The sequence below is a fragment of the Rhamphochromis sp. 'chilingali' genome (assembly GCF_963969265.1).
Source record: "Rhamphochromis sp. 'chilingali' genome assembly, chromosome: 21".
Classification (NCBI taxonomy): domain Eukaryota; kingdom Metazoa; phylum Chordata; class Actinopteri; order Cichliformes; family Cichlidae; genus Rhamphochromis; species Rhamphochromis sp. 'chilingali'.
The window spans coordinates 28606731-28619802 of record NC_137949.1 but is presented as its reverse complement, the minus strand read 5'-3'; the positions used below and the strand labels follow the sequence as shown (position 1 = coordinate 28619802).

At 37.2% G+C, this 13072-nt stretch overlaps 1 protein-coding gene across 1 annotated transcript in view; it reads left to right on the top strand.

Moving 5' to 3' along the window:
• prkcha (protein kinase C, eta, a) overlaps positions 1-13072 on the top strand; it is a 28858-nt gene that overhangs the window by 2844 nt on the left and 12942 nt on the right. The window contains exons 2-8 of the mRNA XM_080871696.1: positions 4288-4351; positions 7575-7722; positions 7817-7851; positions 7965-8047; positions 11428-11557; positions 11649-11782; positions 11884-12015. Of these exons, the coding sequence (XP_080727822.1) occupies positions 4288-4351; positions 7575-7722; positions 7817-7851; positions 7965-8047; positions 11428-11557; positions 11649-11782; positions 11884-12015 (726 nt within the window). The remainder of the gene's footprint in view (positions 1-4287; positions 4352-7574; positions 7723-7816; positions 7852-7964; positions 8048-11427; positions 11558-11648; positions 11783-11883; positions 12016-13072) is intronic.

Sequence of the window (13072 nt, the reverse complement as noted above, 5' to 3'; positions counted from 1 at the left end):
ACAGAGTCCGAGATTTATTAACTCATTTTCAACATAAAGTGTTGGGTCAAGAACCTCTGTCATAAATGTTGCTCATACACTGCCTTAGAATTGTTATTGGCAGCAACCATGGTCACAAACCACACATGCAACTGCAGTGGGGAGGTGTTAATTTTACTTATAAGACCTGCTAACTCACAAGCAAATACAGAGAAGTACCCAGGCCTGCACGAGCTGCCTCTAGAGACATGTATTTTTATAACTTCCACACGTCTGCTCTCAGCCGTTTACAGAGTTTCACAGTTCACAAAACTTTGTCGATTGAGGCGTAAAAGAAACTTTGTCCAAAATTTTGTTGCTATAATACCATATATGCACAGTTTTCAGTGGAAAAAATGACCTCATGAAGCTTAAATTAAAGCCTTATGTGAAGTACCACAGTGGTTTCACTCTTATTTACACTGAAACACAAAAAAGTGCTTCTTGAAACTGGAGTTTCCCTGTTCAGACTTACTCTCATCCCTTCAGGACTAGAAGCCACTGCAGGTGTGAATGTAACCTGAGCATGGCCCTTACGCTGTCTCCTCACTTTCTCATTACGTCATAGCACATTAGAAACAAATGCCTCATAGAGTCCATTTAATGTGGCGGTTTTGTATCAATCAGCAATAATATGCAAATTGCAATATAATGCAATAGTGCTATAACCTTCAGTAGTTCTCTATCTCACATTTGGAAACAGCTCTGCCCTTGCACATAGCACAGAGGTTAATTATATATAATTAACCTCTGTGCTATATATATATATATATATATATATATATATATATATATATATATATATATATATATGTGTGTGTGTATATGTATATATATATATATATATATATATATATATATATATATATATGTGTGTGTGTATATGTATATATATGTGTATATATATATATATACACACACAGAATTACTAATAAGGTAATTAAATGATTTTCATGAGCAGTGCATGTATTTATTGGCAAGAATTAGCACTTTAAAGTCCCCTGAGAGTCGCATTTGTAGAGAGAAGCATGACTTTCAAGACTGCTTTTGCAGACATTTACACCAAGACCCCAGAAGTGTAGGGGAAGTGGTATGAAAGTGGAGCTTGGTCTGCAGTTTTAGAAGAAGTGGCTGGTTAGTGCAGCTGACTTTCTCACTTCAAGACACAAATTCTAAGCCGTTATCCGCTAGATCTGAACTGTGAAGGCTTTAAGGGCTTTGTTGTGCAGAAGTGCTGGGCTGGTTTGTTTCACATGAGGCGCAAGCCTCCACACGCCCACACTGCTGTTTATCAGTCTTCTCACCAGGCAGCTGATCAGCTCTCTCTCTTACTGCTAAAATAGTTAGTCTCAGTTGGCTTGTGTTCAAATACTCTTCTTTCTGTGTTGCCTTTTTTTCTCTGTCTCTTCTTTTCACACCTTCTTGTGTCCAGGAAAGAAACCTCCACAAAACTCTTCGTGTCTTTTCTTCTGGCTTTTACTGGACTCAAAGCACAGCTTAAGCAGAATTCTTCAGGAAGTTACTCAACTCCTCCATTTAACCCAAAGGCGTTCAGAGACATTTAACATGGCATTTACACACACACACAAGCCCAGCTCCTTTGACTCCCACCTGCTGACAGTACCCAGCACTACTTTGTGATGTCTTTTGCTTATTATTCGGTTGTTTAGCTGCTGTTTATTTTATGTGTTTGCTCTAATCAGTCTTGAAGTACTTGTGGATGTGTTCATGCAGTGGTTTTTGAGGGTTACAAGCTATGAAACTAAAAGTGGGTTAAATGTGGCCCCTCAACATTTTCCACCACTGATTATTGTGCTGCTCGCTTGGCTGAAAAAGGGACCCTACCCTCCTCCCGTTTACAAAAAAAGAAAAAGAAACTTCCCTCTCTATGATGTAGCATTCAGTGTTCTGCTTTTTAACTACAGCGTCTTGCTGTCCTTTACCTTTACCCACAGTTATGAGATTACTTTAAGGTCTGTATAAAAAATGTGCACTTGCACAGCTTGCAATGGTTCCCTTTCTAAAGTAAGTAGAAATGTCTGCATGTCCTGAAATAGATGCAAAAGTCAAACCAAAACCTTGTTATCACAGATTGAATTTTCTGTAGCACCACAGTTCTTTATGTGTTTGTATAAAGATAAACAATATGGACACCTCCTTTAATCTGCCCATCTGCCCAATTGAGCTCTGTCACTCAGTGAGAAGGAAACAAATTCTAACCTCTTAATGTATTGTTGTTTTTTATTATTATTATTATTATTATTATTATTATTATTATTATTATTATTATTATTTATTTATTCACTTAAACTAAGCCGCAGTCAAAAAGGCAAAGATAACATAACACAAACACACACACAGAGGAAGTTCTCACAGTGGACAAGTCAAACCTGTCGTCTAGACTGTAGATTGAGACAGGATATGAGTGGCAACTGAAAAGAAAATTGAGGTTTCTTCACTTCTTAACTGAAATTATCTTTTTCTTTTTTCATTTTAAACTTTTACACCAAGTCATTTTTTTCAGAGCTTACTATATATTTATACTCCGTGTCATCGTCTGGTTTGCTGTCAGTATTTTCCAGGAAGGGCTTATGTGTATAAATAGAGCTTTGCTCGACCATACGGTGACATAAAAATTTCCATCCAGTGGTTTCTGCAGGAAGGAAGTATCTCTTTCTGTCTGCTCATCTCTGTCCAGCTTTAAAGAGGCCAACTTATATATGCAGATGGTGATGCTGTTAATTATGGTTAAATAGCTTGGCACCACTCTCACTGTAAGTAGCCTGACATGTAAGACCTGTCAGGCCTGCTTTGTAGTCTTTCAGTCCCATTGTCCAGATTCCTGCGACAGTATGTGCACTCTGAAGAATGACACAAAAATGTCGTGCCATAGTTGTGAGTCTGGGATAGTACACCCGAAGGACTCGAGCTCTATTTTCAATGCTATTTAAATCCAAACATTCTTTGATCTAACAGCTGTTTCTAAAACTCTAATATTTTTCTATACAAGTTTTATAACATTTTGTATACGTGTGAGGTAATGTATTTTTCCTACACTTTGAAATATAAGGTAATGTTTGGACATAAATATCGCAAAAATTATGAAATATAAGAGGTAAAATTTTGAATATACTAAGAGGCATTATAAATGCAACACTGTAACATTTCTTATATTAAAATCTGATCCTGGTCCCTGCTTGCCTGTAGCAGTCGTGGGATTAGGGATAGGGTCTCGTATGACATTACTCACATAAATTCATATTATTTATTTGTATGTATGAAAAACTGTACATCAGTACAACTCTGTGTGTGTGTGTGTGTGTGTGTGTGCGTGCGTGTGTGCGCGCGCGCACGCACGCACACACACACACACAGTTTATATATACATGCATACATACACACATGTGTGTGTGTATATATATATATCTTGCCTTGGTAAGTGAAGACAGGCAGGAAATCGGAAAAGGCACACAGCAAAGGGCTGCAGGTCGGCCTCGAGCCAGGCGGCATGTGGTTGCCTGCTTACCCGCTGAGCTAAACCGGTGCCCTAGTCTCATTATATTTTACACTCTACCTGAATTATAAGACTCTTCCATGGGTCATGGAAATGAACGGTATGCATATTCGCTGATATTTTAGGGTCTTTTTTTTTTATACTAGTTGTGTTCTGAAATGTAATTTCTTTATTGAATTATTTAAAGTTATTTTTCTTCAAACATGACACTTTAAGGACTTCTCACTTTTTTCCCCATATTGTAACTAGCCAATACTCGGTCATTTTGATGTATCTGTGCCAAATTACACACCCTGATTCATTTTTATGTTGAGAGAGGCTCTTTAAAGGTGTTTTAAGGTATACATGTTTTGCTTCGGATTTCAAGGCAGAAAAAAAAGGCCTGAAAGCGGGTGGACGGGCTTTTTTTTTTTTAAAAAAAAGAAGAAGAAGAAGAGGGAAGAAGTCACAGTTTTGGTCATATTTGTTTATTATATATGACCAAAAGCATAAAAAATTCAGCCAAATCAAAGGTCACTGAGCAAAAATCTTCTAAAAATGTGGTGATCTGAGATTGAACAATCTAAGTGTATATAAATGGCTGATTTGTTATTTGTGTAATATTAGTAAGCTAGTTTGGTTAAGCTAGTTTGGTTTGGATATCTCTGCTTCTAGCCAGATACTTTAGAACCGTGTTTCACTGTGGCAGATGTGTGTTTCAGTTTTACTGTCTGGGTGTAGTGAAATCATTTCGTGTCATGTCTTTGAATCTGCAGATGGACTTGGAACCAGAGGGCAAGGTGTATGTTCACATCACACTCACCGGATCTTTTGTAGATGGTATGTATGCAACGCACAGTCTAGTTGTTCTCCTCGTGCCTACATGTCAACACCCTCCAAGAGCAACATAACAACAATGCCAGCTATTTAAACAATTCCACTGTGTTACCTTCACCTTTATTCTACTGTGAAACTCCACTTGCCCTTATGAATAATGATTATCTGACTCATTAAATACCAATGTCTGTCAATGCAAAGGCTCTGATAGGTGCGTGCGCATGCACGTGAATGTGAAAAATGTTTGCCTTTTTTAGATGTCGACATCAAGGCGCTAACTTAAGTACAAACTCTTTCACCAATGAGACAAGGCCATTTAAATGAGATGAGTGGGAAGTGATGGTGCAGGACTGTTAAAGCAGAAGTTGATTAAAAACAACACTGGGCTACATTCTCTGTTGTTCCTGTCAGTTTTCTCATGTAGGTCTAAAAAAGGTTCTCCTAATGTTCTTCCTCTCATGTTCTTCCCTTGTGGACATAATCCACGTCCAAAACAGCTGAATCAAAAGCTTTCGCATCATTAATGCGATTGACCTCAAGGAGGATGCAGATAGCCACAAAACATCCAGTTCTACATATCAAGATGATATTTTGTGATAGGGTAGGTCAGTGTGGTTGAAATCTTTTTTTTTTTCCTTTTTTTTTTACACTGAGACTGTACATCATTGGCAAATCTATGCCACCTCACACAAGTTCCCAATTAATTAATTCTCAGAAACAAGAGCCTACAGTCAAGAAAACACAGGAAAAGCAAACAGAAATGCTTAAAGTTGTGTGAAAACAAAGTGCACCTTTACTGCTTCCATAGAAATGACTAGGGTAGCAGCCAAGTGCCGCTCATTAAATTGACTTGATTAACTGATCACCAGCAAGTATGACCAGCTTTATAAAAGCAGATTTTTTTGGAAGTTTGCTTCTGTGGAGTATTCAGGTGTGTGCTGAAATAATGCCAAAATCCTTCCAGGAGTGGACAGCTCAGCAAAATTCACCCTGACTGTCCAATGCTCAGAAAAACTGCAAAAAAAACCCCAGAAATACATCTCAGACTTTACAGACCTCAGTCAGCATGTTAAGTGTTAAAGTTTATAACAGCAAAGTTAGAAAAAGACTGAACAAGAATGATGTGTTTGGAAGGAATGCCAGGTGAAAGCCTCTTCCCTCTAACAAAGAGTATAGCAGCTCATCTTAGGTTTACAAAGGGGCATCTGAGCAAACCAGGAGACTTCAGGAACTATGTCCTTTGGACAGACAAGACCAAAGTGGAGATGTGTGGATATAATGTACAGTAGAGCTGTGCAAGGCCGAACAACTTAGCAGCAAAACACAATCTGTCAGCACAAACACCTCACAACAACTATCTAGCACATTGGAGGAGTGATGATTTTGGCTTGTTTTGCAACTATGGGAACCTGGGCAATCTGCAGTTACTGATTCAACCCCGAACTCCTTTGTAAACTATTTTATTTGAAAAAGTGGGTGAATGGTTAGGTTTAGGACGTTATGATTAACCTAACCAGCAAATCTACAACAGAATGGCTGAAAAAAGAAAAGAATTAAGGAGCTGCAATGGCCCAATTGAATTCCAGACTTCAACCTGATTGAAATGTTGTGCCAGGACCATGAGAGCTGTGCATGAACAAATACCCACAAACCTCAGTGATCTGAAGCATTGCTCCACAGAGTCTCTTTCTTGATGTATAGATATATATTCAATGACAAGACCGTAACAGAGTAGCCAAGAGCACAATGAATAGCAACAAACACCACATCAAATGCATAAATCTAAATTAAGATGTTGTGTATTTTCAAGAAATACCTGTCGCCCGTGGAGCGCACTACCACCTGAAGCAAAATATATGTTGGACTAAATATGTGTAGTGTGTATATTGGGCTTTGCAGTATATGTAGAGGCTCTTAGTCTGAAATGAACGCCCCCTTTTCATACAATAACCACACTACATCTATGTGTTGTTTGCAGGGGTGGGGTGTGGGCTCAGCAAAAAGGTTTCCGTAATGCATGTGTAATGCTTGTGTGGTTTTGCAGATTTCTTTACTGACTTTCATTACTTAGGTCTAAACACACAGTTACAGTGTAGATGTTCACAACATAAATTACAATATGACAACTCTAGACTCTTTGTCTCTTTTATTCTGCCTTCCTTTCAAAGTCTTGTTTGATCTTTGACAGATGACTGAATTAATTTATTTAATAAAAATAAAATATATTGTGAATCATGCTAGGGTTATGTGATATGGGAAAGAAGTCATGTTTTAATAGTGTCAGGAGTTTTTATTTTTAGTTATGGAAAATTCTCTGTTAGACTTTTTTTTTGTGTAGGCAGTGTCTGTCTGTTACGTTGGCTTAAATGGTTACAAATAAGTAATATCAGACTGTTGTTTTGTATTCTAAAAATCATTCAGAAATGCCAGACATTTATTTGTTCCAGCTTGTCAGGTTGATAATTCAGGGCTTGGTTCTTTTTCTTTTTGTTTTTTTTGCTTGTTGGTTGTCTGTCTTACTTTTGTTCTGCTGGTTGGGCAAAACTAATATATCATAGATGCCATCTTGCAGTTCATGGAAACAACGATGGCAATTTTTTACGTCATTTGTGAGACAGTTCATCAGTTGATTGAAAGATAAGAGGATTGACAATAATTCATCCTAAAAATAAAAAAGTTGTTTTTTTACAGTCCCTGGGAGTAGTCCTAGAACTGTGAGAGATAACAGTGTCTGCTTTTAAATGCTAATCGTTCCACCTTTTTCTTGCTTGTCCATACACTGTAGTGGGTGTGTAGAGGACATTTTTATGTGAGAGTGGCTCCCTGCGGTGCCCAGAAATATCCTGATGAAAGCTGTCAAAATGAACCAAAGAAGTAACCCAGACACCCCCTCGCTAAAATCACGCAACCACACAGACTGTAATGCAGCACCATCACATGTAACTGTCAGATACAGTTAAATAATACGTCATCAAACTTCAAATCTAAAAGAACCAGAAAAATCACAAACTGTTGAATTAATGCAAAACAGTGATGTTGAGCTGAAATATCCTCAGAGTTGAGCAGAAACACAGATTTTAATAATTCATATTTCACATTCAAGTATAAATAAAGACTTTATATCCACTTTAAAGAAATCCCATAATGTGATAAATCCATTCTAAGAGTTCACGCACTTCTTCTGTGCTTTTTATGTTACAAACTTATGTTCTTGTCTTGTTGCCAGATGAGGCCGTAGTGAAGAATTTCAAGCAGTTTACAAGGAAGCGGCAGGGAGCCGTGAGGCGAAGGATACACCAGGTTAATGGGCACAAGTTTATGTCCACTTTCCTCCGTCAGCCCACCTTCTGTTTTCACTGCAAAGAGTTCATCTGGTGAGAAAGTCACGCATGGGTGATTCAGTGCTGGCAGCGCATCTCTGTGTAGAATGTAAACTGGATCTAAATGTGTTCTCTTTTATGTTAATAGGGGTGTTTTTGGAAAGCAGGGTTACCAGTGTCAAGGTAAGCAGAACTTATTTTTCTCTTTCTGCCTTTTACCACAGTTGCCTAAACACACCTGTGTTTGTTATGAGTCCGCCATTGACTCATTGTCTTGTCTTTTTTTTTTTTTTCAGTGTGTACCTGTGTGGTGCACAAACGATGCCACCAGCAGGTCGTCACTGTCTGTCCACGCATGAAGAAAACAGCAAAAGAACAGGTAACGACACATTAATACACTCTAATCAGCATGTTTACTTCTAAATAGTTGTTCTCTTTACAGATTTTTTTTTTTTTTGTTTAAATACAGAATGTCAAAAAAAAGCACCCTCCCCCTCCTACACACACATTCACACACGCATCTGATTAACACCTGCAGTGATCAGTAGGCTGTTTCCTGTTTCTATATTCTGTCTAGACTGGTCACTGAGGCAGAACACTATTATTTTCCACATATGAACACTATAAATTTTTATGCTTCTATAAATACATCCATGACAGTTTTAGCAGTTTGAACGCAACTATGTAGCTTAGTTTTGTTATTCAAAGGAGCTTGCAAAGAAAAGCGTCTGGACTTCTTTAAGTTGCTTGAAGACGTTTCACCTCTCATCCGAGACGCTTCTTCAGTTCTAAGGTCAAATGGTGGAGAGTCCCTTAGTTTTGTTATATTTTGCTGAATATTACAAGTTTCTCTTCCCTAAAATCTGACAGGATAATAAAAATTTATACGCTAAGCATGTTTATTTTTAATACACCATTTACAAATTTTGTAAATATAGTATAATCATCATTATATAATTCCTTTAGACTTATTGTCTCTTTTATGCTATGTTCCTTTAAAAGTCTTATTTGATCATAAGTGACAGAGAGTAATTGATTGAGTTTTTTGTTTGTTTGTTTTTTAAGAAATTAAACATAAGTATGAGGCATATTGTCAAAACAGATGAAATTCTTTTCATGGAAGGTGCTTGCACATTTTCTTCTTTGGAGCTCCACAGGGTAGCTGTCTGGGTCCATTACTTTTTTTCTTTACATGCATGGAAACATTATTAGACAGCATAAATTTTTGTTACTGTAGTTACACAGATGCTAGACAGCGTATTTCTGTGGAGCCAGGTGACAGTGTACTGAACTCATTCACCAATGTGGGTGGCTGACTTTAACAAATGGATGACTGCAATTTAAAAAAAATTAAAGATAAAAATTTTGCTTAGTCCTAAAATAAAATGTGATCTGCTCATTTGCAAATTAGGAGCTGACAGAATAAAACCAAAAGTTAAGTCTTATGATCATTACTATGATGCAAGCTTTAAACTTCTTCCATTTCAGGAAGATGTGTCTGACAGTACCAGACTCACCATGATTCTAAAAAACTTCTTCATGCATTCATTTCCTGCGGACGAGTTTGAATTTTGAATGTATTTATTCAAAAGGGACAGTGCAGATTAATCAACTTATCACGCAAATGTGCAAGAATGAACCTTAAACAGTTTTCTAGCTCTAGTCCCTGACAGGGCAGACAAAAGATAAATAACAAAGAAAATTAAAACACCATCAGACAGCGTACAACAATATAGTCCAGACAACAAATACATGAAATCCACAGTACAATAAGAAAACACAGAACAACAAATAAATATAAACACATACGACATTAAAGATAACACACATTAGTATAAAATGAATGGTCACAGGTCTGGTTCCTTTTTAGCCATCATTTGAGATGAGTTTTAAATGTATTCTCTTATTACAGCTGGAATATTTTTCCAAATCTCACTACCTTTAAGTGATAACAGCTTTTTACTAAATATCATATGTCTAAAAGGTATTGCACAGGTATTGGTTGTTTTTTTTGTTTTGTCTTTTGCTGCAATGCTCTTTTTGTTGGACTTCCCAAAAAGGTTGCGAGAAGGCTGCAGCTTACTTGAAACTTGACTGTGAAGTTATTAACTAAAACAAATAACAGAACACATCATTACAGTTTCTTAGCAGACTTACAATGACTTCCATTATCTCACAGAACTGATTTTAAAATAAAACTTCTTTCCCCTTTATAGGGCACTCATTAAAATACGTAGAAATTCAAAATTTCAACCCTCGAGTGTTATTGGAGCGTATTACAGGCCTTTTTTTACTTGTAGGATGTTTTTATGTTGCAGATCAATGTCAGTGAAGTTAACATAGTAACATACCAGTTCCTCATACATTTAAAGGAACATTAGTGTATGAACATTTTTATTGATGCACATTGGCAGTTTCCATAAATGTAACAAACATAGCAAAGTACAGCCCTGAGTAGACACAAGCAACTTGCTTCCCAGTACCTGCAATAAGATCATGTGACTAAACATTTAAACTTTTCTACAAAGATAAAATTGAATTCTCTGAACTGAGCATGTGTGCACATCCTACTACAGGTGCTGTCCTAGAGCATGGCACTTATATAAAAGAGGCAAGTAGACAGCTCCACAAACATGAGTACATCTTTGAGACAATGTCCTGACATTTTCCATGTTTGTAGGAAAACCGAAACAGTAAAAACAATATATTGACATAGAAATTGTAACTGCATAACAAAAAGTAACAATTGCAATTATAACTACTCATTTTTATTACACTTAATTTAATCAAACTTAAATAAATCACAAATATTGAATTACTAAATTTATTTTAGCATTAATAACGCTTCCAATAAAAATAACCACTTATATTTGCAATTCAAGTATAAATTAAAAAAACTGCTATGTCATAAGATGATCAAATATTTTACAATGTCTAGTCTTAAAAGTCTATAAACAGGTTCAATTTCTTACTATAGCTCTGTATAATAATATATACGAAATTGTGGAAAGATCCAAAAGAGCATTTAGTATTGCTGCTCTACGTTTAAAATAGAGTGTGGGGTTTTGTTTTGTTTTCTTAAAAAAACAAAAAAACAAATATGGCTCACTAGATCCACCTGGTACATGTCTGAAAATTGCCTGACACTTGCACTAGTTTTAAGTAAATTCCACTAATTTCTAGAAATCTAGCACATTGAGTTTCTAGAAAACAACACCCATCCCAACATTTAGAAGAGCTATTGAGTAGGGAAAGTTTGGGAACAACCTACCTCAAAAAAATAGGGAAGCAAACTCTACAGATGATTTGAAGAAACACAAAAAAATACATCTCTTTTAATCTAGCACTAAACTAGTGCTATAATTCGACTGTAGAGCCTCACGTAATCTGGTAGATACAGAAGATAGGCATCATTATTCATCAACATATTGGTCTTCTGGTTCTATTACTTCCAAGATTGTTTGTTTCACAGGATTTTATTTACGATTTAATTTTCCTTTTGTTATTTGTATGTCTGCGTTTGTGGTTTTATATATGTGTGTAAATGTGTATTCTGATGGGTTTCTTGTTTGTTTAAATGTTTTAATATGTAAGTGACTTTATTTCTCATGTGTTTTTATACCTGCGAAGCCCTTTGAACTTCTACATGTGATGTTGGCCTGTGCAAATAAAACTGAGTTGAACTGAAAATGCATTGTGGACGATGCTGTTGCAAAGCAGTTTTACATCTCGTAATTACCATGTGCTCTCTTTCTGCAGCCTATAAATCAAGGTTTCAGCATCAACATCCCTCACAAGTTCAACATGCATAACTACAAGTCGCCCACCTTCTGTGACCACTGTGGCTCGCTGCTGTGGGGGATTGTCAGACAGGGGCTGCACTGTAAAAGTAAGACTCGCATCAGCATTCATGTCTCAATATCTGCATCCAAAAGTTGTCTTTCATATAGAGTCACCGTTTCTGTGATTTCTCTCTTCAGTCTGCAAAATGAACGTCCACATCCGTTGCAAATGCAACGTTGCTCCCAACTGTGGGGTCAACAGTGTGGAACTGGCCAACAAGCTCGCTGAGATGGGTCTGCAGGCAGAAGGACTTGCCAAACGGAAATCAGTGGTACAAACGTCTGAGTTTTCCAGAATAACGGAACAGTTCTAAATCCTAATCACAAACGAGAGTGTAATCAGAAAATTGTCTTTTTCTCTTTGCATTGACAGGTGAAAAACACAGAACAGACGAGGACTCCATCTGAGGGGAGGGATTGTACGGAAACTCAGCAGCAGTTGCCACGGCTAGGAATTTCAGACTTCACGTTCCTTCAAGTGCTGGGCAAGGGCAGCTTTGGCAAGGTAGGAATGAGATAATAAGATTATAGGAAGTACTCTGTGCACTTAGTGTAATGATGAGCATTGGCTCATACTGGACAAAAATGGATTAGAGCAGCTTAATTCTAACGTTTGACTAATAAAACATTTACATGACCACAAAAATATACAACTGGCATTAAAAAACACTGAATTTTGATCTCCATATATTGAAAAGTGAGCAAACCCTTTCACCAGTGGCTAAAGAGATTCAAAAAAATGCTTGAAGAGTGTGTGTTGTTGAAATGCCTCCCCCACATTAACAACTGAGGCCTCAAAACGGTCACTTAAAGAGGTTAAAAGCTTCAATTATGAGTCCAAAATTTGCAAATAGAGATGGTTTAAAGAGCCAACTGCAACATGGTGGTTTGTGGTTAGCATTGTTTCCTCATCAAAACCCACACAGAAGGCCAAAACCCTTCTGGGTCGGTTTTAGCATGCTTGTGCTGGCTTCGTCCTCCAGTTTATCTCGCCATTGCAAATGTCTCGTTACTGTTCCTCTGACCGATGCACAGACTTACTCCGGGCAATGCACGATTGCTGCCCACTGCTCATAATATCAAGGATGGTAAAGTAGATAAAAAGCAGAGAATTAATGTCCCTGCAGGAATTAATAAAGGGAATCTATTAACCCTGACACAAGAAGAACCTCACTGTGTCCCTTAAGCTTGGACAGTCCACGATGCCAGTGGGAAAATGTTTTTGGCTGATTTGTTTTTGAAGATCAATGTAGCACAAGTACCATAATTTTTGGAGTTTTTATGTGAATTTAAGATATCTCACAAGACAATATCAGAATGGCTGCTCTGCAGATTACTGCAAAACCTTTTGTAAAGCCTAAACAGAAATACTGTGGAAGGAAGTCCTGTTCGTTTAGGCATCATTACAATGCGACTTTCTAAACAGCGCATCGGTCCAATTGATAACTAATGGAAACTGCTGCCAAAAAACACACTTTTAGCAAATACTAAATTTAAGTTTACTTGCCAGCACTCTAAATGATTAGCAGGTGTTTCCAGGAAGGACCCTAAATCCTGTCGCT